General features: G+C 36.4%; 1 protein-coding gene across 1 annotated transcript; it reads left to right on the top strand.

Annotated features, from left to right (window-relative positions):
• SRP72 (signal recognition particle 72) lies at nucleotides 1–27,078 on the top strand. The gene is made up of 19 exons (XM_059922936.1): nucleotides 1–150; nucleotides 2,034–2,154; nucleotides 4,530–4,653; nucleotides 5,957–6,100; nucleotides 6,180–6,291; nucleotides 8,207–8,238; nucleotides 9,511–9,635; nucleotides 9,729–9,786; nucleotides 12,079–12,210; nucleotides 13,095–13,223; nucleotides 14,028–14,100; nucleotides 16,378–16,442; nucleotides 17,733–17,828; nucleotides 19,056–19,159; nucleotides 19,287–19,364; nucleotides 19,591–19,728; nucleotides 22,203–22,240; nucleotides 24,678–24,837; nucleotides 25,658–27,078. Exons 1-19 carry the CDS (start codon nucleotides 42–44, stop codon nucleotides 25,833–25,835), a joined length of 2,016 nt encoding a protein of 671 aa, XP_059778919.1. The 5' UTR covers nucleotides 1–41; the 3' UTR covers nucleotides 25,836–27,078.

The following is a 27,078-nucleotide window of genomic DNA, read 5'->3' as shown; positions in this document are numbered from 1 at the left end:
TCCTCTTCCGGGGCAAGAGGTCGTCCCGCGTCTCCGCCAAGATGGCGAGCGGCGGTAGTGGGGGGGTTTCGGTGCCTGCGCTCTGGAGTGAAGTGAACCGTTATGGCCAGAACGGCGACTTCACGCGCGCTCTCAAAACCGTCAACAAGAGTAAGTGTCCCGGCGGGCGCCGGGGCGGGGGCGGACCCGGGCCGGTGGGAGGATGCAGCCTCCTTCTGTAGCGCGCGACCACCTCCGAGCAGACAGCGGGAGGGGAGACCCCAGCCGCCCGCCGCTAGGGCCCGAACGGCCAGCGGGCGCGGGTCGCAGTGCCTCCGCTCCCCGCGGCCAGCCCTGGGTCCTGGGTGGCTTAGAGCCACGTGTACTTCCGTCTTTACTTCCCCCAATGCAGAAAGCGAGGGAGGGATTTAAAGAGACCGCAGCTCCCGACGTCTCTTCCAAACTGCTTTCTTATTTTACTCCGTTGTTTTCACGCCTGATTTCGCAAATACTCCACATTGCCTCCTTTTCGCTTTCCTTATAGCGGAGTGATCAAGACAGTATTGCTGAGGGAGCTTTTTCTCTTGGGCCGCAGCGGGGGGAGGAACCTGCCTGGGACACGTTATTTGGAAGCTGGCGCTGACAAGGTGGACGCTGTACAGACTTAGGGTAGAGGGAAGGGCTGGATCTGGACGTCAGGCCTGTCATTCCCACAGATAGAATCCCTCCAGCGTCCTTAGACCAGAAAAATGTGTGTGTGAAAGCACTAACATTTGCAATAACGTTGCAAAGACAAATGTTAATCCTGTTTTTTGCCCGGTAACTGATCATTTTGAGTGACCTGTCGTCGGTGTGAGGTTCAACTCATTATATTCTTTTATCCTTTACTGCCTAACTGTAATACGGCCATGCTTTTTAATGCTCTCTGTCGTGCTAAATTCTTTATTGAAGGTGTTGCCTGTATTTGTTAGATTTGGAAATGTAATTACCAGGACAGGGTTTGACTGTTGAAAGAAGTAATAACATACATGGTATGTCTGTAACGTACAAGTGTGAATTTTCAACAAACTATTTCTGGGTTAATGTGAAAAGAAGTGATTGTGCCCACAGTGCACTTTTGGTGATTTCAGACATTGAGGAAAATAGCTACTAATGACAATTATTTGATTCTTAAACTTGTTTTGAATTAACTTTGGCCTTTGCTAGGCCTGCAACCAATATTAATCAGCAATGTAGTAAGTATTGTGCAGGAATTGTTTAATCAGCAAGGGCTGTCAGTTCTCCAATATATATTTTCTTAATTGATAGAAATTACTCTGATTCTTAGACTGAGATTTGAATTCCTATAGTTGCCCAGGAGCAAGGGGGGTGATCCTAGTCATTTTGACACTGAACAGCTGTTTAGCATTGAAATTTGGCCACCTGACTCCTTCCTTGCACTTCTCTTTAGTTATATTAGCTGAAAAGGGAAATTTTGAATGGTGTTTGGAAATATTGCCAGCAAAACAAATGGTGTTTGTATACTTTACAGCTTATAGATTTTTTTTCAAAATATGCTCATGTAATTTTTTAAATAACCTTGTAAAATAGGTAATGCTTTCATACTCGTTTTGCAGATCAGAAAGTTGAGATTTGGCAATCAAATGACTTGTCCAAGACCCTTGATCAAGGCATTTAGTGACAAGCTTGTACTCAAACCTAAGTCATTTGCTGCCAAGTTTTATGTGAACTTTTTTCTTTCCCTGTGAAGTAATGAAATGTGTTGGATATAGCATGCATTGCAAGATGAAAAAGCAGTAGAAAACAACTTCATTCTTGCTTCTTTATCTCACTTTACTTTTTTGGTACATGCATCTTGGGAAGCTATCTCACTGGAAAGTCTAACTTAACTCTCCTTATTGTCACTTCTTAACTTAAAAATAAAGATCAGTCATTTAAAAAAATGTTCTGACTAATCATTTCTGCTGCAATAAAATTGGAAATGTGGCTTCCTGAGATGGGAAATGTGGAAAGGGAATGGATTTAAAAATTGCTTTCCTAAAATTGCTCTCTAGTACTGCAGATCAACAAGGATGATGTAACTGCCCTACACTGTAAAGTGGTGTGCCTTATCCAGAATGGAAGTTTCAAGGAAGCCTTGAATGTCATCAATACTCACACCAAAGTGTTTGCCAAGTAAGTGATTTAATTAGTTGTTTGTGCATGTTTACCATAGCTATAACCATTTCCATGTTTTTTTCCCCACTATTCAGTGATTTTTGACCTTTTTCTCTCCTTCCCCTCTTTTTTCCTTTTGCCTGCCAATGGTGCTTCTGAAACTGGAAAGAGCAATAGTAACTTTTGTTCTTTTCTGCCTTAAGGAGCCTTTTCTTTACCCCTGTCTTCCCTTTGAACCACTAAGAAGAAGGGAAACTGGAGGGATGTGGGGCATAAACAAGAGTCACAAGATTTCTTGGAGGACATAGGGAAAACAAGTCAGCAGAAGTTTAATTTAAAAAAAAAGACAGAGAGGGCAGAACATATAGGGTAGGGATGTATTAGTCGAGGCCTCTAGGATGGTATGGCAGTCTTAGCCTGACCTCTGTGCCTACCTCCTTTGAGAATTGTGTAGGTGAGTATGATTTTAGGCCAAGATCTTTCAGTGTCAGAGTTCTTTAGCAGCCTTTAGAATATATAGCAGTTTTTTTCAATCTACTTTTTATTTTTTTATTTATTTATTTTTGGCTGTGTTGGATCTTCATTGCTGTGCGCGGGCTTTCTCTAGTTGCGGCGAGCGGGGGCTACTCTTCACTGCAGTGCGCCGGCTTCTCATTGCGGTGCCTTGTCTTGTTGTGGAGCATGGGCTGTAGGCACGAGGGCTTCAGTAGTTGTGGCACATGAGCTCAGTAGTTGTGGCACATGAGCTCAGTAGTTGTGGCTTGCAGGCTCAGTAGTTGTGGTGCATGGGCTTAGTTGCTCGGAGGCATGTGGGATCTTCCTGGACCAAGGCTCGAACCCATGTCCCCTGCATTGGCAGGCAGATTCTTAAACACTGTGCCACCAGGGAAGCCCTATAGCAGTTTTTTATTACTCTTAATCTTTTTCATTTATTTATTTAATTTATCATTTCATGAAACGTGAACTTATAATCTGAATTGGTACTGTAATTTCATTTTTCTTTACAGTTATGCCTAAGCCCCAAAAGAAATGTGTATTGAAATGAAGGTTGTAGCATATTTATTATTTAATGTTTATAAGGTACAGAACAGTATATTGTATACTTCCTTTTGTATAAGAAAAGGAGGATATAAGAATTTCTATGTGTATTTTTTTGTATTTGCAAAGACAAACAATAGATGGAGAAACAATGAGTAAAAATAGTCACTTGTAGGAGGTGAGCGGAACAGAGTAGACTTGAATAACAGTGGGAGTAAAACCCTTTCAGTGTATACCTTTTTGTTTTTTTACTTGGGCCAACTGCATGTATTACAGATTAAAAACAAATTTTTAAACTTTATTAAAAATAAAAGGGTAATAAAAGGGACACTGCTTTCTACTAGTAAACATGTTTATGCTAAAATTCAGTGTTTTGATTTTTGGCCATTTTGTGAGAGAGGGAAATTTTCAAATAATTTTTTGTTAGGTGAATAAAGGATGTTGCCATTTGCTTGATGTTTATTTTTCCTCACAGATTATGGTTGAAACTTCAAAATGTTTCATATGTGACATTAATGTAGATGAATTTTTAAGTCTGTATGTAAGTAGTGTTTTTGTAGTTGTGTGTTTACCAGTTGTTTGATTACAAGTGCTATGTTCTTTTAAGATTTCTAGTTACTTTTTCTTTGCTAATTATTTGCTTCTTGACAAGTTAGAGCAGCATTATGTGGCTTATTATAGCTTCTTAAATGGATTTAAGAAACTTCTATAACAACCCATTTAAAACAATGTTCAGATTGTCTTTTATCTAAAACAGTTTTTAGCTAATTCAGGATTTCATTCTTTTTTTTTTTTTTTTTTAATTATTTATTTATTTATTTGTTTATTTATGGCTGTGTTGGGTCTTCATTTCTGTGCGAGGGCTTTCTCTAGTTGTGGCAAGCGGGGGCCACTCTTCATCGCGGTGCGCGGGCCTCTTACTATCGCGGCCTCTCTTGTTGCAGAGAACAGGCTCCAGACGCGCAGGCTCAGTAGTTGTGGCTCACGGGCCTAGTTGCTCCGCGGCATGTGGGATCTTCCCAGACCAGGGCCCGAACCCGTGTCCCCTGCACTGGCAGGCAGATTCTCAACCACTGCGCCACCAGGGAAGCCCAGGATTTCATTCTTATATATTCGTTTCAAAGGCCAGTAATTCTAATAAGAATATCCATGAAAGCAAGAGAGCCTAGGGAAATGGATGTAATATTTTCTGCCACTTATGAGCCATCTGATTTTAGACAAGTCGCTAACCTTTGTCATCTGTTGTTAAAGGGGTTTAAATAATATGTATCAAGTGTGCTTAGAGCAGTGTCTGGCTTATAGTGGGTGCTCTGCAGTGTTAGCTAATAATCAGACGTTGGTTTTTCCTTTTTCAGTAACTCTCTTTCCTTCGAGAAGGCATACTGTGAGTACAGGCTGAACAGAATTGAGAATGCCTTGAAGACAATAGAAAGTGCCAACCAGCAGACAGACAAACTAAAGGAGCTTTATGGACAAGTGGTAATTACTGCTTTAAAATCCCTGTTTGACAGTCGTCCTGCGTGAACGTGATTCTACCTATAGCAAGGAGCAGGGATGAGGAAACCCAGCCCATCCTGATGCTCTGTAAAACTTGCCCCCAGACCAGTTCTTGAGGTTTGAACATATTCCCTCTCCTTGATCTTCATATGAACAATTGCATGTATAGTGTTCTATGAACAAATGACTTCCTAAGGGTAATTGGAAAATTAAGAGCTAGCCTATGAAACTTGGACTTTTTAGTTGGAAAGATGAAGGCCAGTAAGCTTATATACTTACACAGTTTTGAAATAGTCTTTTTAGTTTTTAACTGATATTTTATTCTAAGTGTAAAATAAAGAAAATCATGATGAATAAGAATTTGGATGAATTCAGATGGTTCATGAAATCCCTGGAAATACCTTATTCGAAAAGAGTTTTGAGACATACAATTAAGCCTAATGTAAAATAGGGTTATTTATGATAAGAGGACAGAAATGTTATATTAGAACTAGCAAAACCCTCTTAAAAATTTTTTAAAATGTCAGTTTAGGGCAAATAATGTATTGCATATATTGTCCCCAAAAGGTAGTGTGAGTTTAACAAAGATTTGGGCAAGTTCATGGATTGTAGGTCTATGAAGAACTTTTCATGTAAACTGGGTTAGCTTAGGGTAGATTCCAGCATTTTGATATTGATGAAGGGCACCCATCTTTGTCATACATGTAGACTAATTGACCCAGAGTGGCAGTTCTTATTGCCCTTTAAGAACAACTTGAATGAAATAAGCAAGAATTATGTTGTGTATACTTGATACTACCCTATACAATAGTTGGTTTCTGGAAAAGAGAAATGAAGATTCGGTATAATGAACTCCTAGGAAATAGTAAGTCCTTTTGTTAACATCTAATTTTGTTCCTGTTTACTGGGGCTTAGTAAACTTGTGGGAAATTTTTTTAATTGTAAGTCAGATTTAGGTAACGGTTGATTTCTACAGAATGGTTTTCATTCACAACCCACTTAGACACTTACCTCACCTCAAGATGGGGGTCAATACAATGGCTTTTCTAACTGAATCATGCCTACAAATATGCAATATAGTAGAGATTCATTGCAAGTAACTTTTGGGAAGTATTAGTAGCATACAGAACTAATTGAAAAATTGTAAAGGAAAAACAATTAATTGCCCACGTTATGCTGAGTTAGGTTTCTTACATGGTGGTTCCAAAAAAAGGGTTTATATGGTGTTAGGATGTAACACAATATTTGTCTTCTCTGATTTTTTACTTGCTATTTATCTCTTCAGTTGTACCGATTAGAACGCTATGATGAATGCCTGGCTGTGTATAGAGATCTTGTCCGAAACTCTCAAGATGATTATGATGAGGAGAGAAAAACAAACCTTTCAGCAGTTGTTGCAGCTCAAAGTAACTGGGAAAGAGTGGTTCCAGTGAGTATCTCTGTGTACTTACACAGCCATGACATAATATTCCTGTGTAGTGTTTGACTGGTATTTTGCTCTGTGACAGGAGAACTTGGGTCTCCAAGAAGGCACACACGAACTGTGCTACAATACTGCATGTGCGCTGATAGGACAAGGCCAGCTAAACCAGGCAATGAAAATTCTGCAAAAAGCTGAAGGTTGGAAGTTTGTTAAAATGATATGTAAATGTAATGTGCATATAACGTTGCAAAGCATTTCCAAAAGTTAAAAAGTTAAAAACTTTGGGAAGTTTTTAAATGGAAATTATTGATGCAGTGGAAATTTCTCAAAATCCATCTAGCCTTTCTCTTGGGTTCTTGACTCTTATCTCTCCTCTGTTACTATCTTATTCCTAAGCCTGTCTACTTGTCCATTTTCAACCACACCAAACCTTAAGTTTGAGTTTTGAGGAGTAGGTTTTTGAACAACTTACTATGAATGTTAAATGTAAATTAACTGAGTAAGCATTCGGTAAATATTATTATCATCATTATTGGTATTAAACAAGTACACAAATATAGTAACAATATGGTGTGCCACATTTATGCATTGATAACACTATTCAAGCACATTTTAACTCCACTTAGTATGTTTCCATATACAATATCTGCATGCTTTGAAGCTCTTAATTAAGTGAAAAAGAAAATAATTTATTAGAGAACTTATGTCTGGTCTCAACTCCTGAAACATTTCGACTTTCTTCTCCATACATTTCCCTTGGAAGCTATAAAAGTGATGTTGTAGGGACTGCAGTGAATGGTGGGAAGGAAAAATGGTGAAACAGGGTCTGTTTTATTCTTAAATATTGATGGTTAAGATAAGGGCAGAGGGGGCTTCCCTGGTGGCTCAGTGGTTAAGAATCCGCCTGCCAATGCAGGGGACACGGGTTCGAGCCCTGTTCTGGGAGGATCCCACATGCCGCAGAGCAACTAGGCCCGTGAGCCACAACTACTGAGCCTGCGCATCTGGAGCCTGTGCTCCGCAACAAGAGAGGCCGTGATAGTGAGAGGCCCGCGCACCGCGATGAGGAGTGGCCCCCGCTTGCCGCAACTAGAGAAAGCCCTTGCACAGAAACGAAGACCCAACACAGCCAAAAATAAATAAATAAATAAATAAATAAATAAAAATAATAAGGGCAGAGGTTAGAGCATCATGAGGAGAAAAGTGTGTTTAAGAATTATAATTTCTGGATCATACCCACTATTGACAGCGGTATGGGAGGACATCCTCATATATTGCAGGTATGAATGTAAAAGTAGTAGAGGCTTTGCCGTGGGCAGTTTGGTGCTGTGTAGCAGATTTTGAAATTTTCATACCCTTTGATCTAAGAATTTCATTTTTAGAGATTTAAGGAAATAAGGGAATAATTAGATAACATCCATACAGATATATATATATTTTATATATATATATATATATATATTATATATGTATATATATATAATATATATATATGAATTTAATTGAAGGGATGTTCATAAGAACAAAAATTTAGAAACATAAGTTTCTGTCCTATTAGAAGACTTTATTATAATCACAGAATAGATTACCATGCAGTCATTAACAATAATCATGTTAAAAATAATAATGTAGATGTAAATGTGTTATAACATAAAGATGTCCACAGTATATTAAATGGGGGAAGGGAGGTTTCAAAATAGTAGACTATCCCACTTTCATTTAAAAATGTAGCTGTGCATTTACATTAAAAAAAAAAATAGCTGAAATGCTACAGTGGTTATCTTTGGGTGGCAGGATTATTTTCCTTATTTTTATACTTTTCTATAATTGATTTTTTGCAGTCAACATTTGTTAAATTTATATATTTTAAATTCCCTTAAAAACTTTTTTTAACATAGGGATTACAAGTGAAAGAAAATGCCAAAGAGCTAGAGTAATCAAGGATTGATTATATTTATGTAATATATTTGATGTTAACGATAAATTCCAAATTTACTTGTTATTAAAATTATCTTAAATCTTCTGCCTAAGAATTTAGTTCTTGTTCTTTGGAACATGAAAGAAATGAGAGTTACCCAGCAATGTTAATTTTAAAACCATTTTCTCCTATAGATCTTTGCCGCCGTTCATTATCAGAAGACTCTGTAAGTATTCCACTGTGGTTAAACCCAGATTTTACACTTCTGCTAATATAAATTTGTAGGAACCTTCTTTGTAGCATTTATTGACTTTTTGAAATGATAATTGATTCATTAGATAGGAATCACAGAAACCCTCTTAACCAGTTATTTGATGGACTCTCTTAGGGTGAGAAATTACAATACAAAATTTTATATGCCTTATGCATTTCATTTTAAATTCATATAAATTCATTCTCCTGTTTTAGATGTAGGGCTCAGGTCTTTGAGTAAGGTCCTATTCATAGGAATTCCATGCATATTTCTTACATAAACTATACATAATCCAACAGTCATGATCTCCAGTTTTTTTTTCTTAAGTGTAACAATACTTTAAAGACAGTTGTGAATTAGTTTCATTACAGAGTCCTTTTTTTTTTTTCCTTCATTTTCTGGCTCATACCTAATTAGATAGTAATTTTCTTTAGGAACTAACCTTTGTCAGATATTTCTGAGCATTCAACATAGTTTTCATTGAAGCAAGTCTCTTTTTTCTCACGCATAGTTCTTGTCTTACTATAATACTTAAGTTTTATCATTTTTTTATCAAACACAACTGGCATAATGGGATTGGAAACAAACAGGTCTGACCTCCTGGTCAGCATATGCTTACCAGGTGAGTGTAGGAGCGCCTGGTATGGCAAAAAGGAGCAGCCTCCTAGCCTTGAGCATTCCCTCTACGTGGGCGTCAGTCAACCTCTCCAAAGGAATGGAAAATATAGATTGATCTGGGGTATCAGTTAAGAGAGCTGCTACTTTAATTACAGAATTAGTTTCAGCTTTTGAAGTTCTTTGTACAGTGATAGTTACTAGTTAGAATTTTGTAGTCTTTGGATTAGAATTATTTTAGAATTAAGAGTGAAGCATTTTGAAAATGTGTTTCTATGAGAAAATTGTTTCCAGAATTTAGGGGAATTGGAAAAAGTTAAACTTGTATGCTGTTTTTTACATTTTTTTTTTTTTAGTCTTAGCTTTTTAGAGAATAAAAATGATCAGTGAATGGTATTCCTGAGCTTGTCGCCATGTCCTTCCAGAATTTGTCTTTTTGCCATTCTCATTTAAGCTTCCCTCTTTTGGTAGCTATTCCTAAATTTTAACAAACTGACTCTACGGGAAAATTCCTGGAAATTATATGTCTTCTTTAGGATGATATATCTTTTGAATGTTTGGATTACTTGGTTAATATGTGGATCAATTTGGAGAACTCACAGGAAAAAAAATATTTCTTCTTCTGCTTAGGATGGGACTGAAGAGGACCCACAGGCAGAACTGGCCATCATCCACGGGCAGATGGCCTATATTCTGCAGCTTCAGGGTCGTACAGAGGAGGCTTTGCAACTTTACAATCAGATAATAAAACTAAAGTAAGTGGGTTATTAAAATGAAGTGTGTTTTATAGGGGATGAGTTTTCTTTTTAAAGGTTTATTCCTTTTTGACTGTTGCTTTTTGTTTACAGACCAACAGATGTAGCATTGCTAGCTGTGATTGCAAATAACATCATTACAATTAACAAGGTACGGAATATCCATGGTTTTCCTACACTATTTTTTGCTGGAAGCCTATTACCCCAGCCTTGTTCTAGGATAAGTTTTTCCATGACAGAGTCCAGTTGCAGCAAAATCACAATGGAGAGTTTTATTTAACTCTCATAATGATTCTGCAAGGTATATTCAAATAACAAAACTATTTTGTAGTTACATACCCTGGACTTTAAAATCTTACCCTTTTCCCATTGTTTTTAAAAATTATTATTCTATATAATTACAATATTAATATAATTATAATATTATTTCCCATTATTATCATTATATGGAGAATACTTATTAGAGATATAAGTTGTTTGGACTTTGATTTCTTCATCTAGTAAGTCTGAATACAAGTCTTCTGTATATAGTTTTTCTCTTTCCAGTGGTTTTTATTTTGGGGGAGAGGAGGCATGGGCAGGTTCTCTCTCTTTCTCTGCCCCCCCGCCCGCAAGCCCTGTGTAAACTATTACAAGCATGTATATAAACAATCCTAAAGAGTACTGTACTAGTCAAATTAACCACCTTTTGGAACATTGTTTTAATGGGAAGTTATTTCAAGTTCAGATATGAAATTCAAGTCAATAGAAAATTAGAAAAGTAACATTTAGTTTCTTTTGATAGGCTATGTGATTTTCCAAGTGCCAGCTTATTTCATCCTCACAATTATCTTTTTAGGTGGCAGTACATGTCTCCAATTTATAGGAGTGTAATCTGAGGCTAAAAGGAGTTAAGTGATTTGTATAAGATCACGGCCAGTAAGAGGTAGAACTTGGATTCAGATTCTAGTCTCTGACTCCAATGCACTCTCCTTTTAGGCCTGTGTGGTATCTCTCTCCCCCTATAGCAGAAATTCAGAGGGTTCTCAGATGTAGGATAATGGCATTAAGGGGGTAATAGATATAGGATGTTGTAGGCCATTGGCATGGTTTAGGTTTCCAAAAATTGATGCTGGCATTTGACTCTTAGCAGCAAAATGTACCTGCCTATGTTTATGAACAATTTGAAATGCCAGTGAGGACAAATTGTTTTTATCTGATATATAATTGTGGGGAGGAGAGTATGTGAAGTACTAAATATCTCAATCTAAATGTATTTATACACTGAATTTTTCTTCAGTTAACATTTATTTCTAATTTTTTATTCAGTATGGTGCTGGATGCAATAGGAAATGCAAAAATAAATATGAAACGTGGTCTTAATCATTACATGGTATAAAAAAATCTAGTGTTGAAAAAAATTGTGCGCATTTAAATTTCTTGTCGTATATTTTGTAACTACAGTATTTGGTGAAGGAAGATCTGGGTTGGCTAATTTGAGTAGAGCCTTGAAGGAGGGATATGGTTTGAAGGTTAAGCAACAGCATAAGCAAATGACTTATGGAGGGAAAGTGAGAGCAAAAGATGTGAGGATACGTACATGCTGGCTAGTTAAGAAAAAAAAAAAGGTTACATTGAATGATAATGAAGGTGTGGGAGACGTTGAAAAATCAAAAATGTTAATAAGTGCCATGGTAGCAAAGTTTAAGAGAAGTCTGGCAGTGGCATGCATGGTGAGTTTTACTAAAATAGTGACATAGGAGTACCAACTAGAAATATGGTTTCTTGAGGATTGATTTATATGAAAGCCAGTTTCTTGCTGTACATTTAAGATAATTTCACATTGGTTTGGAGCTTCACAGTAAAAAGTAGAATTTATTTTAGATTTCTTCTTTGCCTCCTTTTAGTCTTTAAACTAGTAGAAGACATGGTTTAAAAAGCACAGTGGTAACACATATTTGCAAATAATATTTAACAAAGTTAGAATACTGTGCACATAGTAGACACTTAGGTGCCCTTTTTATCCTTCTCAGGGTGCAATGTGACTTAATTGTCTTCCATTCTTATTCCATTCCATTTGCTTATGTATGACAATATGTCAGAGAGGAATAAGTTACTTTCCTCATTTGTCATCTAAATTCTAAAGATAGTTTGTAGAAATTGCAAATTTAGGTATCTTTGTAGTCCTAATTTCCACTGTAAGATTTGTGCAGTCCCTTTGTACTTTTCATCAAAAAGCTAAAAAAAGCAATTAATAGAAAGATAAAACCAAACCAAGAAACCAAGCCAAATTTATATGTACCTTAGGAGCATAGGCACCCCAGCCAGGTAGGTGTATTATCTTCCAAGCTCTCTTGTTGTGTTTACATAAAATAACGAAATGAAAGAGGAATAAGGCCTTGGAGTGTTAAAAGAGTTGAAGTCTGAGATTGCTGTTAATGGTGAATGAACTTTTCTTTGTCAGGACCAAAATGTCTTTGACTCCAAGAAGAAGGTGAAATTAACCAATGCAGAAGGAGTGGAGTTTAAGCTTTCCAAGAAACAACTGCAAGCTATAGAATTTAACAAAGCTTTACTTGCTATGTACACAAACCAGGTAGGTAATAGACCTCTGGTTCCCCTGGCTAAACCTTTTGGAGTATGGCACATGAGGCCTAATGGGTGTATCAGTCCAGTCTGTTTATATTTTTGCTTATATTTTGTCTTAGACTCATGTAGTCTTCAGAAGGTCATGTATCATAGATTTTATCTGTTAAGTAAGTAATTTGCCCAGTTCTTTGTAAAGGTCTGCAGTGGTGGCTTTTAAGAGGAAGAAAACACTATTCACGGCTATAAATGAGATAATTCTCTCATTACCTTATTTCTAATTTCTCTGAATTAAAGGAAAAATCATCAAAGATGCTGATCATGATTATAAATTTAAGATCCATCTTTCATTTTAGTTTGTGCATAATCACATCAAATTATAAATAAGAAGGGCAATTCTAACTCCAATATGTGTAAATTCTAAATAAATTACGATTTTGTACTCTTCTAGAGCAGAGGTTTTCAGTGGAGGACTGAGAGACAGTAACATTTTCATTATTTAGAAGTGAGTCAAGTTGTTCCTAAATACTGTAGCAAGAAATATCTATACATTTTGTTGCTTAGAAGCAAAGGCTGACACTTGATGTGTTTTGGTTTTTTTTTTAAACAAAATTCTGCAATTTAAGCATCCAAATGAATGTTTAGGACTTATTCTTTCCTAAATGCTTTAAGAACTCATAGCTTACATTCAGTAAATGGAAATCTTTTTCTTTCAGGAAAAAATTGAGGATACTGTAAACCACCTCTCTTACCCTAGGTAGTTCTTCACTTACTATTTTGTTTCAACTGGTTTCCTTCCACCTCCCCATCCTTCTTTTCTTTTTGGTCATTCACTTAATGTTTGATTTAATTAACCAACTTATTTTTGTGGGGGGGGGGAATACTGTCTTTTAGGCAGAACAATGTCGCAAAATATCTGCCAGTTTACAGTCCCAGAGTCCTGAGCATCTCCTTCCTGTGTTAATCCAAGCTGCCCAGCTCTGCCGTGAAAAGCAGCACACAAAAGCAATAGAGCTGCTTCAGGTAAAACAATTACTTGCATTTTTAATGAGATGTCAGGTAGTTGTAGCCTTGTTTTATTTTCATTATTATAATTACAAGCTTGTAAATTTCACGGGAAAACTAATAGGTAATATACCACTATACACATGCCAGAGTGTCACTTTAGTTCTTGGGCCGCAGCTTTGTTTTATAGAAATTTGCATTAGTAAATGTTTGCTATAAACTCCGAAGAATGCTTTTCATTTGGAGATCGATATAACACTAGTTAACGGTTTGTTTTAGACTTAAAATACCAGAACATGCTTAGCCCCTTTTTCAATAATGTATTTTCTAGTAAGTCCCAATCCAAAACCTCAAACAATTACAGAGATACTGACTTGGTTTTTAATTAAGCTAAACCAAACATTAAATCACATTTGAATTTCCTGAGAGTAGACTACATTGGAAAGTTGGACAGCATAAAATTAGGACCATCCTGAGGGGCAAAGTTGCCAAGCAGGGATCCTCAGTAAGGAGTCATCATTTTTTTTGAGTATCTTTCTTTAAAAAAAAGAAAAAGAAAAATCTATGTAGTAATTTAAATTATTGTTTCTCTACTGGTGACTTCCTAGAAACGTAACATTATTGCACTTTCTTTCAGAGCACAATCTTAAGCAAAGTGGGTGTCGAATAAAATTTTTCCAAATTTAAAATTTTGACCTGAAACCAGAAGTTTAATGTTTCAAAACTGGATTTAAAATTTAATGAGGCTGAAATAAGTAATTAGAATATGTGCGCTTAGTTGTATAAATGTGATTTTTTTTTTCCCAACTAAAAAAATTCTAGGAATTTGCAGATCAGCATCCAGAAAACGCTGCTGAAATTAAGCTGACCATGGCACAGCTGAAAATTTCCCAAGGTACTCATGATTATTTCATTATGATTACAATAATCCTGTTAATGGAAACATATGATTGGAATGATTCTGAAGTACTTGTGGACTATGTGATTTTTAAAAATTTTGCATAATAGTGAAGCATAATGCTGTTTCAAATATGAAGCTAGATTGTATGAACTCCAACAGATTTAGTAATAAGTTAGGAGGCCTTTTCTTGGGTTAATTCCTAAATTGTTAGAATGTTTCTCAATCCATGCCTTGAAAGTCTGTAGAAGCATAGAATTCCTCTGTTCTATACTTGAATTTCCTGTGTACGTCATGTGTAGAAATGCTTATATCTGTCACTTGGTAGTATTTGCATGAATTAAGAGTTACTTTGCTTCCTAGTTTTCAAAATTTCTTAGCCCTTTATTCTTCATTTATACTTTATAACCCGTATCTTTGGTAGAGAAGAGGCAAGGAAGTTTAATGAGAACTCGTGTTTTTGAATCGTACAGAAAACTGACAGTTTATTGTTTATAATTTTGAACCAGTGTTGAGTATCTAGAGCTGTGTTGTCCCTATTTGGTAGCCACTATCCATATGTAGCTATTTTAAGTTTAAATTAAAATTAAACGAAATTTATTTTTTATTTTTTTTAAAGATTTATTTATTATTTATTTTATTAATTAATTTATTTATTTTTTGGCTGTGTTGGGTCTTCGTTGCGGCACGTGGGATCCTTTGTTGCGGTGCACAGGCTCTTTGCTGTGGTACACAGGCTTCTCTTTAGTTGTGGCGTGAGGGTTTTTTCTCTCCTCTAGTTGTGGCACACAGGCTCCAATGCATGTGGGCTCTGAGTTGCGGCGCGCGGGTTCCAGAGGGTGTGGGCTCTGTAGTTTCCAGCACACAGGCTCTCCAGATGAGGCACGCGAGCTCAGTAGTTGTGGCACATGGACTTAGATGCCCTGAGGCATATGGGATCTTAGTTCCCTGGCCAGGGATAGAACCCGTGTCCCCTGCATTGCAAGGTGGATTCCTTACCACTGGACCACTAGGGAAGTCCCAAAATTAAACTAAATTTAAAATTCAGTTCCTCAGTTGTGCTGGCTACATTTCAGAAGTTTCATTGCCACATGTGGGTAGCTGGACAGCATAGTTAGAGGATGTTTCCATCATCACAGAAAGTTCTATCAGACAGCTCTGGTGTAGACCATACATTCTCAATGGGGGTGATAATTGGTTTGGTGCACAGGATTGAAAAAAATCTTAGATATTGTGATGGCTAAAATGAAAAGTTCATGGGTAGAGGGGAGGGGAGTTGGCAATTAGGAAAAAAATGTCTAAAAAGGCACCTCAGTGGGGTAGTAATGAAAATCAGGTTGAGACCTGATAAGCTACCCTGTTCTCACATTTCTTTTTAATTTTTATTTATTTATTTATTTATTTATGGCTGTGTTGGGTCTTCGTCTCTGTGCGAGGGCTCTCTCCAGTTGCGGCAAGCAGGGGCCACTCTTCATCGCGGTGCGCGGGCCTCTCACCATCGCGGCCTCTCCCGTTGCGGAGCACAGGCTCCAGACGCGCAGGCTCAGCAATTGTGGCTCACAGGCCCAGTCGCTCCGCGGCATGCGGGATCCTCCCAGACCAGGGCCCGAACCCGTGTCCCCCGCATTGGCAGGCAGACTCCCAACCACTGCGCCACCAGGGAAGCCCCTCTCACATTTCTTATCTTCCTCCTTTGTTTCTTTTTCCTTTTCCCACCTCTCTTTCTTCTTTCTTGCTTTCCTCTTTATCTTCTTTTCTCATCCAGTTTTCAATTTATTTTTGTGAGGATTATTTATCATACTAATATCACTGAGAATGAGTCTGTCATGGTTATTGTTTTGTTTTGTCTTTAAAGACTTTGGAAGGTTTGTTATTGAGGTTTGCAATGAGTAGAAAATCAGACTTTAACATTGTAGGAAACTATCCATTGCACTTATATCTACAGTAACAATTTCAAGGGCTTTAGGGAAGGACTCCGACCTTTAAGTTACACTTTGAAAAGGGAGAAATAGAACTCAACAGATTGGGAGCTGGGAGACTTCTTTTCTGGTAGGAGCTCTGCCATTAACTTTGTGGGCATATGCAAGATATATTGTTTCTTTAGGATTTAATTTCCTTTGTAAAATGAATAAACAGAATGCATTATTCCCAAGGTCCCAAAGCTTGAGTGTTTAGAGATGTTACAAAATATGACTCTTAAATTTTTTGTCTTTTTTTTTCCTCCATGAGATGCTTTCTTCAATGTGATGCTGATTTTGTTTTTATTCTATTAAGGTAATATTTCCAAAGCATGTTTGATATTGAGAAGCATAGAGGAGTTAAAGCATAAAGCAGGCATGGTGAGTTTATAACTAAAATATTTTAAGACTGAAAAAGTAATGGAATTAATAGTTCATTGGTATGTCTGATATTTCTTTGTTTTCACTTTAATTTCTGCTTATTTCTTTATTCAAAATGTAGAAGTTGTAGTTAAAATAATAGCTTTCTGATGTAAATTTAATTACATTTTATGCTCTGCTTTGCATTGATTTATTATTTAGTCAAATGTGTCAGGAACTGTTTAGGCCTTATATTACCACTTGAAAGCCAACCTTAAATATCCTAAGACATATATAGGGAATTTCTTAGCCTATTATTTTATCATGTCTTCAGTGTGATTTCTTTGAGTTAAAACAATTTGGTAATAATGGCCTACGAATTTAGTTTTTAGTTCTCTGATTATTCAAGCATCACAGGTTTAGATCACTAATATAGCTGTGAAGCACATCTGTTTCGAAGTAAAGACATTCTGTAGTGGTGGTATGTACATTTATTGTACAGGGACTGTTTCATTCTCCAACACAGCTTGTTTACAAACGGCACTCAGTAAATGTATAATAGTATTATGGTAGTGTTTTCTCTTTTGAAGAATCATACTTTAAGACTGGGCTGTGATTATGTTAGAATCAAATATAATATATGGCTAACAATAATCTTTCATCTAGGTTGTTGGATTTATTGGCATAAAAGTTGTTCAAATATTCCCTGTTTCTCCTTTTAATATCTGTAGGACATTTTGTTCCTATTATCTTTTTTTTCTAATTAGTCTAGCCAGAGGTTTGTTAATTTTATTGATTTTTCTCAATGATCTGGCTTTTTGTTTCTGTTTCCTTTTTGTCCTCATCTGCCTATGGCTCCTCCCCCTGTCACTCCACTCCAGTTACATGGGCCTCTTTGCTGTCCCTCCAGCACACTAGGCAAGCGTTCACTGGCTTCATGTAGTGGAGGCCACATGCAAGTTTAGCCTCTTTAGTGTGTGTACCTCAGTGATCATATAAACTAATTTTCTAAGTGTTTCTTCTCAACTTCTGTATTTACCTTGTGGTGTACTGGTAACAAACCATTTGTGAATGAGCTTTAGGGGAGGTATTTTTTTTTTTTTACAGATAACCACCTTTGTGTTTGGAAAACACCATTGTTGTTCATGGTATTTCTAGTTATGCATTAGCAATTTTTATGATGAAATAGGTACTAGCACAGAGCCTAGCAACCTTTATTTGCTGTTTCTTTAACGTTATTCATTTTCAGAAAGTTTATTCTGAGAGAGAAGGAGGAATTCTGTTCACTAATTTATACCTTTGGCTGGGTAGGTGTCTGCATTAGTGACAATGTACAGCCATGAGGAAGATATTGACAGTGCCATTGAGGTCTTCACACAAGCTATCCAGTGGTATCAAAACCATCAGGTAAATAGATGGAGTAAAATGTTATGAGGGTACATTTTTGCATAAGAATGAAAAGCTGCAGCAGTGAACTCAAAATTAAGGAGAATTGAAACATTTCAACTCGCTGTTTAAAAAATGGAATGCTGGGCTTCCCTGGTGGCGCAGTGGTTGAGAGTCTGCCTGCCAATGCAGGGGACGCGGGCTCGAGCCCTGGTCTGGGAAGATCCCACATGACACGGAGCAAGTGGGCCCGTGAGCCACAACTGCTGAGCCTGCGCGTCTGGAGCCTGTGCTCCGCAACAAGAGAGGCCGCGATGGTGAGAGACCCGCGCATCGCGATGAAGAGTGGCCCCCGCTTGCCACAACTAGAGAAAGCCCTTGCACAGAAACGAAGACCCAACACAACTAAAATAAATAAATAAATAAATAATTAAAAAAAAAAAAAAGTTCTTCAAAATTATTAAAAAAAATAAAAATAAAAATAAAAAATAAAAAATGGAATGCTGTTAGACTGTCAGTCAGTTTTTAAGTATACCAGATCCAAATAAAGTTATTAGAAGAAAGAAATGGCTACCAAAAAAAATAAAAAGCTCAGTTATATTTTCTGAAGCTCCTTCCTGAGTGTATGTATGTGTGTTTGTGTGTGTAATCTCAAGAAATAAGAATATTAATTGTACATGATTGTGTATAAGAGAGCTCATCTTTAGTGGCTAGAGAGCCCATGGATGGTAGTAATTGGTAGAACAGCAGTACGTAGAATAATTGTATATCTCTATCTAATAGGAACATCTTCTTTTTTTCCAGTATGGGTCTCTGCATAGGCAATATCCAACTTACAGATACACATACACACAGGGGGCATTAATACTGTTAGCACTGTTAGCAGTGAAGAGATATCAGTGTTCTAGGAAGTATCGTGTCAAATTAATGTTTGAGAACTATAGCGACGTAACTTTAAGATTTGATTATGCAATATTTCTAGTTGTAGACAAGACAGTCTAAATAGAGATGGGTTGTATACCAAATTCATACATTGGTCTTCACTTGTACTAATTTGTCTATCCCTCTCCGTGTGCGTGTGTGTCTGTGTGTCTGTGTGAATTTCTTTTTGTTGTTTCATGCATTCAGTAAAACTTAAGATGAGAACTCTAATGGATAGGTCCATTTTAAAGATCTAATGAATATAACTTCATTGACTTGCTAGATATTCAGCTTAAAACTTTTTTTCTTTCTTTATTGAACCTGTAGCCCAAATCTCCTGCTCATTTGTCCTTGATAAGAGAAGCTGCAAACTTCAAACTCAAATATGGGCGGAAGAAGGAGGCAATTAGTGACCTAGAACAGCTATGGAAGTAAGCTCTGAAAGGTGGAGGTGCAGAAATCCAAGTTTTATTTGATATGAGGGAGTTATTTTGCTTGTTTTTGTTACTTTCTCCAGTTTTATAAACTGTTCAGTGACTTTCTTATTTCTTCTTTTAGACAAAATCCAAAAGATATTCACACCCTGGCACAGCTTATTTCTGCTTACTCACTTGTAGATCCTGAGAAGGCAAAAGCGTATCCTTTTGATTGTTCTAGACAGCTCCCAAGTAGTGCAATAAATCCCTTCCCTTACCTGTTTTGACCAGGGCTTTTTGTTATAAATTTCAACAAACAAAACCCATCCTCTAACTAGTAAAAGCAAAATGAGAATTTATTGATCAATGTGCCTGAAAAATACAGTGATAGATCCAAACATATATATGTGTATATATTGTGTTCCTGAACTCTTGTTCTATCCCAGCCTTAGTAGACACTTGCCTTCATCAGATAGTATGTCTCTAAAAGTAGATGTTGAGGCTCTTGAAAATTCTCCTGGTGCTACGTACATTCGGAAGAAGGGTGGAAAAGTTGCTGGAGATAGTCAACCAAAGGAGCAAGGGTAATGTTTTTCATTGTAACATTCACTAATGCTGATTTTAAGTTATATAAGGAATAAAAAATGCATTCTCATGAAAGTTCCATGTGAATAAAGTTTAAGTCCACTTTGTTTCTTTTCCCTTCTCTTCTGCTGTGCCCAGCTTTTTGTCCTTGTTTCCCCTCCTCCTCCCCACCCACAGTTTACCTCTGGTACTAATTTAGTGTGTTTACTTCCAGGTCTTTTTCTTTGTGTTTGCACACAGGCTGATGTAGAAATACTTTTCTTAGATTAGATTTTTTTTTTTATAGAAATGGGATTATATTGTATTTAACTGTCTTCGAATTTTCTTTCATTTAATAAGTCTTAGAGATTTTTCCATATTCTCAATGTAGGCATATTTTATTCTTTTTATGCATAGTATTCCATAGGCTGGATGTGTCTTACTTTATTTACCTGTGAGATATTGATGTACATTTAGTACATCATTTAGAATTCTAGACCAAATTTCAGATAAGGTTTATTTTGCTGATTTGGAGGAAAGTTAGCCAGCTTCAATAACTTATAAGAAGTCAAATTCCAGTTCTTTTCTTGTTCTCATACATTGTCATCTCAAAAATAGCAGAGGCCTACTAAATAAACTGTTTTAAGATTCTATTTTTGACTCGGGATGAATAGAGAATGGAAGAGATATAGCACTTCCCCAGTTTTGTGACTTCCATAATTTTTCAGTTTTCTCTTTTTTTGAATGACTTTTGAAATCTAATTTTTCATAATTAAAAAAATATATATATCAGCAACAGTATATGATTGACTTCATTATGAACTCTGTGTTTGTTAAAAAGGTATTACCATCCTCATAATAGATTTTTTAAAGTTAAATAAGAAATTGGAGTCTCAGAGATACTACATTGTTCCAAATTTCATTTTATCATGATCCCAATTTCAAGCCTTATCAAGAACTCCTAAATAATGAATTCAAGCCAGGCCTTAGGAGATTTTCATATAATGTGTATTTAAGTATTTTCAGTATTTTTTTTTTTCCTTTTCCAAAACAGGGCTGGGTAATTAGTAAGAACATACAGTTCTTTTCTAATCCTTTAATCGTCTTTATCTTTTCCATTAGACAATTATTAAGATGTACATTGACTTTAAAGCTTCTCAGCTTCAGCACAGTATTTTCATTAGGCATTATTAATACCTTTTATTTTATGTTGACTTTTGGATACATAAAAAGGTGTAGTTTCTTTTGAAGTTAACAGTATGTTGGTGACAAAAATAAATCATTGTCCTTGCCCTGAAAAGAAGTTCAGTCTAGCAGAAGGAAATATACTTAAGCAGTAATTGAAATAAAGGTTGCACGTGCTGTGATTGTGCAAGCATAGAGGAGTACACCACAGGGAATAGTCAGTCCTTCCCGGGGACGGTGGGAGGTTAGGAGAGGCTTCATGGAGGAGGTGACTGTGTTGACTCTGGAGGAAGATGAGGATGAGACGGGCAAAATGTGAGCAAAGGCAAAGAAGTAAGACATGGCAGAGAGTCTTTGGGAAATTGCAGATATGGCTGTGTAGTATGATTTGTAGGGAGACAATTCAGAAGACTGTTGCATAGTCTGAGTGAGAGATGAAGCCCTAAAGTAAGATGCTGTATGTTGCATTTCTTATTCTTCAGGGTACCCTAAAAGAACTTTCACAATGGAATGACTTGGTAGAATGAAATTTGGGCAGACATTGTTGCTGTCTTATCTTTTTAGTTCACTGTTTCATAGTTCCCATAGAGGTATATAACATGAGTATATCCAGAGGGATTTTTTTAATGTCTTCCTCTTTTCTACTGTAGCTGTCAGAGTACTTAATAGTTATTTTGAAGTATTCCCCTGACTTTTTATGCTCTTTCAATACCTTTATTTATTTATTTTTGGTCAGTGTACTTAATAAAGATTTTACTTACTTAAAAAATTCAATAAACTCACAAGGTTCAAAGCCTGAAAGATTAAAAAAGTACCGTCTTCCTCCCACCCCTGTCTGCCCTCTTCCCACCCAAGGCCACAACCAATATTACTTGTCTTGCGTATCCTCCCAGAAATATTCTTTGCATGTGTGATACCTGTACATGTTCTTCTGGCAAAGAGTTTAAATTACCTGTTTTCTAGTTTTGCCAAATAATAAGGTAACTTAGCACAGAACTATAGATTTTTGTGCTTGTATAAATTTCTTACCTTTTTACATAGACTTAATATGTGTCAGTGTAAATGGTATCTATTTTCTGAAAACAGTAGTCACGCCTCTTTTCTAAAGCACCTTCCAAAAAGCACGGTGTTTGAAGCTTGATTAAATTTAACCTGAATTAATATCCCAACTGGTTTATTAGCTTTGGTGAGGTGACACCAAATCTTAAACACCTTTATGATAAAGTACCCAGCTCACTCTTTTGCACATGCTTAATGCTCTATAAATATTTTATCACAATGATGATAATGATTTTTCTTCTCTTTGTAGACAGGGAGATTTGAAAAAAAAGAAGAAAAAAAAGAAGGGTAAGCCTTTTTTTTTTTAATCTTTAGATTTCTTTCTATAAGGTAAAAGCTTGAGTTTGGCCTTACATAGAAATCTTCAGACATAAACTCTCATATCTTTGAAACTGAGTTTTGTCTTGACTATAGCTAACATTTACTTAAATTTATAACTTTAAAGAGTGCAATTCTGAAGTTTATGAGTGCCTGAATTCAAATTGTTGCTCTAGTAACATTGCTATTTCACTGTGACTGTGAACAGGTTAACATACCTTCCTGAGTTTTTCATCTGTAAGATGGAATATGATAGTATACACCTCATAGGATTAAATAAGATACTACATGTAAAGCTCTTAGAACAGTGCCTGGCACACAGTAAGCTCTTATACATTAGAGTGCTTTTGGCTACAAGTACCATAGAACTCCGTCAAACTGGCTTAAGAAAATTTACTGTTTATGATACTGGCAGTGTAGAGGAAGGTTATATCAGGGTTAGTTTATCCAGTAGTTGTATCTCTTTGTTCTCCTGTACACAAAAATGAATCCCATTAGAGTAATCAGATGTTTGTTGGAAACAGAGCCATATACTTGTCATTTATATCCAGCAGGATGTAAAGAGAGCCTCTGCATTTGGCGAGTCTTTCCCATTAACCTGATTGGGCCAATATAGGTCAGTGTCCAGCCCTGAACCATTAACCAGAGGAATGCCATGCATTGATTGGCTTACCTATTTTAATCCATAGCAAGAGAGGGTGGAATTACCATGCTTGGCTTCAACTAGTCAGAGGATATCCCTGGAGCCACCTACCTGTTCCTGAGTCTTTGGGAAATCTGTGGTATAAATCAGTCTGCTTCTTGATTTTGCTTACTGCAAAATCAAGGATTCAGGTTTCCCAAATCTGCTAAATTTATTACCACTCCTCCATCTGTTTTCCAGCTTCTAGAATTTTACTGAAAATATCTTTTCTCCCATTCTTCCTTTTAATGGGTTTATTACTATTTTAGTGGAGTTTTGGATAGTGCAGAAGCCAGTGTTCCATTCACTCCACTGTCTTTACCTACAAGTCTTACTAGTTCTTCACTTTTATCACTGTACTTGGAAATTGGTAAAAACTAAAGTATTTGCTTCATGTTGTTTTATTTATTAGTAATACTGCAAGGAAATAGCTGTTAACTATAGGTATCAGTAACCTCCAGTTTCAGTTTCTTTTCTATTTTCGTGGTTTCCAGATGAGTATTTTTTTAAATTTACAAGAGATATGCTCATTATAAAAACAAAAGAAAATAAAAACAAAGGTAACAGACTTCTGTCATTATAGAATGGCATAAAGAATGGAAAATTCCCTACCCCAAATTCATTCTCCCAGAGATAATTACTTAACTTTTTTTGTATATAGAAACACATACACATTTACATGCTCAATTAATATTTTTACAAAACTGATATAAACAAATCATCAGGATAATTTGTTTTAATCTTCTACTTTAGACTATATTGTGCAGACATTTTTCCAAATTATTAAATATAGATGTACTTCATTTTTTAACTCAGTTTTATAGCTTGCTATAGTGTGGGGATACTATAATTTATTTAATCATTCTCTTATTGATAGACATTTAAGTTAATTTGCTGTTTTCAAGAATATCACAGAGAGTATTCTTACACATATATAGCTTTGTGACTTAGGAGTTTCTGCAGGATAAATTTCTAAAAGTATAAATTTTGACTGGTACTGCCAATTATTTGCTCTCTACAGAGGCTATACTAGTATATACTTCTGCCAGTAGTGTTTGAGAGTTTCCCACTATCTCACAAACACTGCATATTATGCTTTTTAATATATAATTTTTTATCCTTTAAATTTTTTTTTTTTTTTTTTTTGGGCCACGCTGCACAGCTTATGGGATCTCAGTTCCCTGACCAAGGATTGAACCCAGGCCACGACAGTGAAAGCCTAGAATCCTAACCACTAGGCCACCAGGGAACTTCCCTATCCTTATTATTTTTAATTAGTGAGGTCATGCATCTTTTCACATGGTTAATGACTTTTATTTCTCTTGGCTTACTCTAATTACAGCTATGTCCATTTTCTTTACATGATTTACCTACTGATTATCAAGAACTCATTCCATATTAAGAATATTAATTCACTCTGTTACATAGTACGCAAATGTTTTCTTGTTTTGTTATTTCTCTCAAAAATTATCTTTTACCAAATCAAAATTAAAATTTTTTTATACAGGTACATCTATGAAATCTTTTTATGGCTTCTGAATTTTGTGTCATGCTTAGAAATAAGTCCTTCTCCCCTGCTGGATTATACAAATAAAACTTTCTCAGATAAATTTATTTCAGTTTTAATGTTATTTATTCCCAGGTTTGGACACAGTGTTTAAACAAACTATCTCGAAAACATTATGGACTGATCTCTCATTTCTTTATCAATTAATTGTTACACAGGAAAATTGCCTAAAAATTATGACCCAAAAGTGACCCCAGATCCAGAAAGATGGCTACCAATGCGTGAACGTTCTTACTACCGAGGAAGAAAGAAGGGTAAAAAGAAGGATCAGATTGGAAAAGGGACCCAGGGAGCCACTGCCGGAGCTTCATCTGAACTGTAAGTCATTGCTTCCCAGTCCTCAGAGCATAGGTTGCTTCTTTCTGAGATTGACTCAGGGTCATCATTAAGAATTTTTGAAATATGTTTTCAGTATGAGAAGTATAGTCAGATATCTTTAATAAATGTTTTGTAATATGCTTATGTAAAGGAAAGAAAACGTGCTGTTTCTGGCTTGGTTGTATTGTAAATACTAGAATTGCCGGATTCTATTGCAGATGTTAGGATTACAGTACCTTCAAAAGGAAACTATATACACTGAGTAATTCAACTAACTAAATATCTAGAGAAACAGATATAAATAAATAATTTGACTAGAAAGCAGAATTTAAAATGTTACTAAATCAGTTATTTCTACATGGTAGGATTATAGGTCATTAGAAGTGGTTTTTTTTTTTATTTTCTAAGCTTTCTAAAAATTGACATGTACCATCAATTACATTTTTAAAAATTATAAAGCAGTAAAAATTTTATTCAAAAGAAAAATGGATAGGGAGTTGGGGAATGCACCTTAAAAGAAAATATTTGTGGGAACTTCCGCGGCAGTCCAGTGGTTAAGACTCCGAACTCAGAGGCACTGCAGGGGGCATGGGTTCCATCCCTGGTCTGGGAACCAAGATCCCGCATGCCAGCCCTGATCGGGGAACCAAGATCCCGCATGCCATGTGGCACGGCCAAAAAAGAAAGAAAGAAAGAAAAAGAAAATGTGTGTGGGAGATTGTGAGAGGTGGAAAGTGAAATCCATGTACATACGTTTTTATAGCCTTTTCCTTTGTTGAGTATATGAATGACCAACACTTTCCTGATCTGATGATTTCAGGGATGCCAGTAAAACTGTGAGCAGCCCACCCACCTCCCCAAGACCTGGCAGTGCAGCAACAGCATCTACATCTACAAGTAATATCATACCCCCAAGACACCAGAAACCTGCAGGGGCTCCAGCAACAAAAAAGAAACAGCAACAGAAAAAGAAGAAAGGTGGAAAAGGTGGCTGGTGATTAGAACATTCTTTTTGCGGGCTATTTTTAAACTAGTCTCAGTGATACTGGGAACATAATAAAGGTAACACAGCAAGAAGCACAGAGCTGCTCCCTCTCCCATCCCCACATTTTCATAAAATTATTTTCTTGTGCATCAAACAGAAAAGCATCTTCCTCAAACTCTGCCTAGTCAGACTTGGCCTACTTGTACCACCTTGCTTTGTACAGATGAGGAGGGCTCAGAAGAGTTGGGCATTTACCCACTTTGATATCTGTTGCATCCTTTCTCTTCGTGTACTATCTGCTGTTTTTTTCAATTTCACAAACAAGGCATGTTATCCAAGGTTTCCTAGGATGTAAACAGAAACTACTTCTGTTTCAACTAGAGTGCAAAGATATTTGTTCTATCAAGTCCCACTTTAAATTATGTCTTAGGAGGCCTTAGGAGACTGAAAGTGGAGTCTTCTGAGCATTCCAAATATCTGCTTAGAAATAGCACGTAATAAAAAGGGACCTTATTAGTACACTGGTATTTTTCAGTTTACTACATGAGTGGCCACAGGAAAACTAAATTAAATGTCTTGATTATTCTGACTGTAAATTCTCTCTGCCATGTGATACTGGAATATGGGATGCTATATATATATAGTAATGAAAAGTATGTGTATGTATATACATATATACACATGTATATAAATTAGGACTTCTTTGTGCCCGCATGTCATTTTCAAATTATGATAACATTATGCTGATTTAGCACTATTAAAGATCTCAAGGGAAAGACATCGATGTTGCAGGAAGTTGACTCTTAGACCCAGTGTTCTGAGGTCAGATGGATTTGACAGAAATCAGAAAGATTTAAACAGCCCCTATCAAGAGCATGAGCATTGACTTCCTACATAGAGAGGAAGTCAATACTAGAGTTCAGGAGTAGGCAGTATTAAAGCTTAAAAGAACTGTTGGCCCAATTGATAGGTCTCTAATGACTCCTCTTTCTAGTTGGGGGTATGACCATTCACTACCCTTCTCAAAGTAATGAAGTATTGTAGTCAGTGTGTGGTATCAGTGTTGCTCTGTTCTTGCCTTGCTTACAAGTCACCTTCCCATTGAACAGGTGTGAGACAGATACACTGGGATGCCTACCCTTGTTAGTATTCATTTTATGCTGCCCAAGATAGCATTCAGTTTAGACTTATGAGTATTTCCTTGTGATCATATTGCTCTGTCCTTGTTAATAAAGTGCTGCTGTGTTTGACTCTGA

The sequence above is a fragment of the Balaenoptera ricei genome, chromosome 5 (assembly GCF_028023285.1).
Source record: "Balaenoptera ricei isolate mBalRic1 chromosome 5, mBalRic1.hap2, whole genome shotgun sequence".
Taxonomy (NCBI): Eukaryota; Metazoa; Chordata; class Mammalia; order Artiodactyla; family Balaenopteridae; genus Balaenoptera; species Balaenoptera ricei.
The sequence above is the reverse complement of the archived record's forward strand: the minus strand, read 5'-3'. Positions and strand labels throughout refer to the sequence as shown.

Coding starts and splice junctions, on each gene's coding strand:
- SRP72 (XM_059922936.1), top strand. CDS start 42: ATGGCGAGCGGCGGTAGTGGGGGGGTTTCGGTGCCTGCGCTCTGGAGT. Junction 13,224..14,027: donor AAGCAATAGAGCTGCTTCAG/GTAAAACAATTA, acceptor AAAAAATTCTAG/GAATTTGCAGATCAGCATCC. Junction 14,101..16,377: donor ACAGCTGAAAATTTCCCAAG/GTACTCATGATT, acceptor TATTCTATTAAG/GTAATATTTCCAAAGCATGT.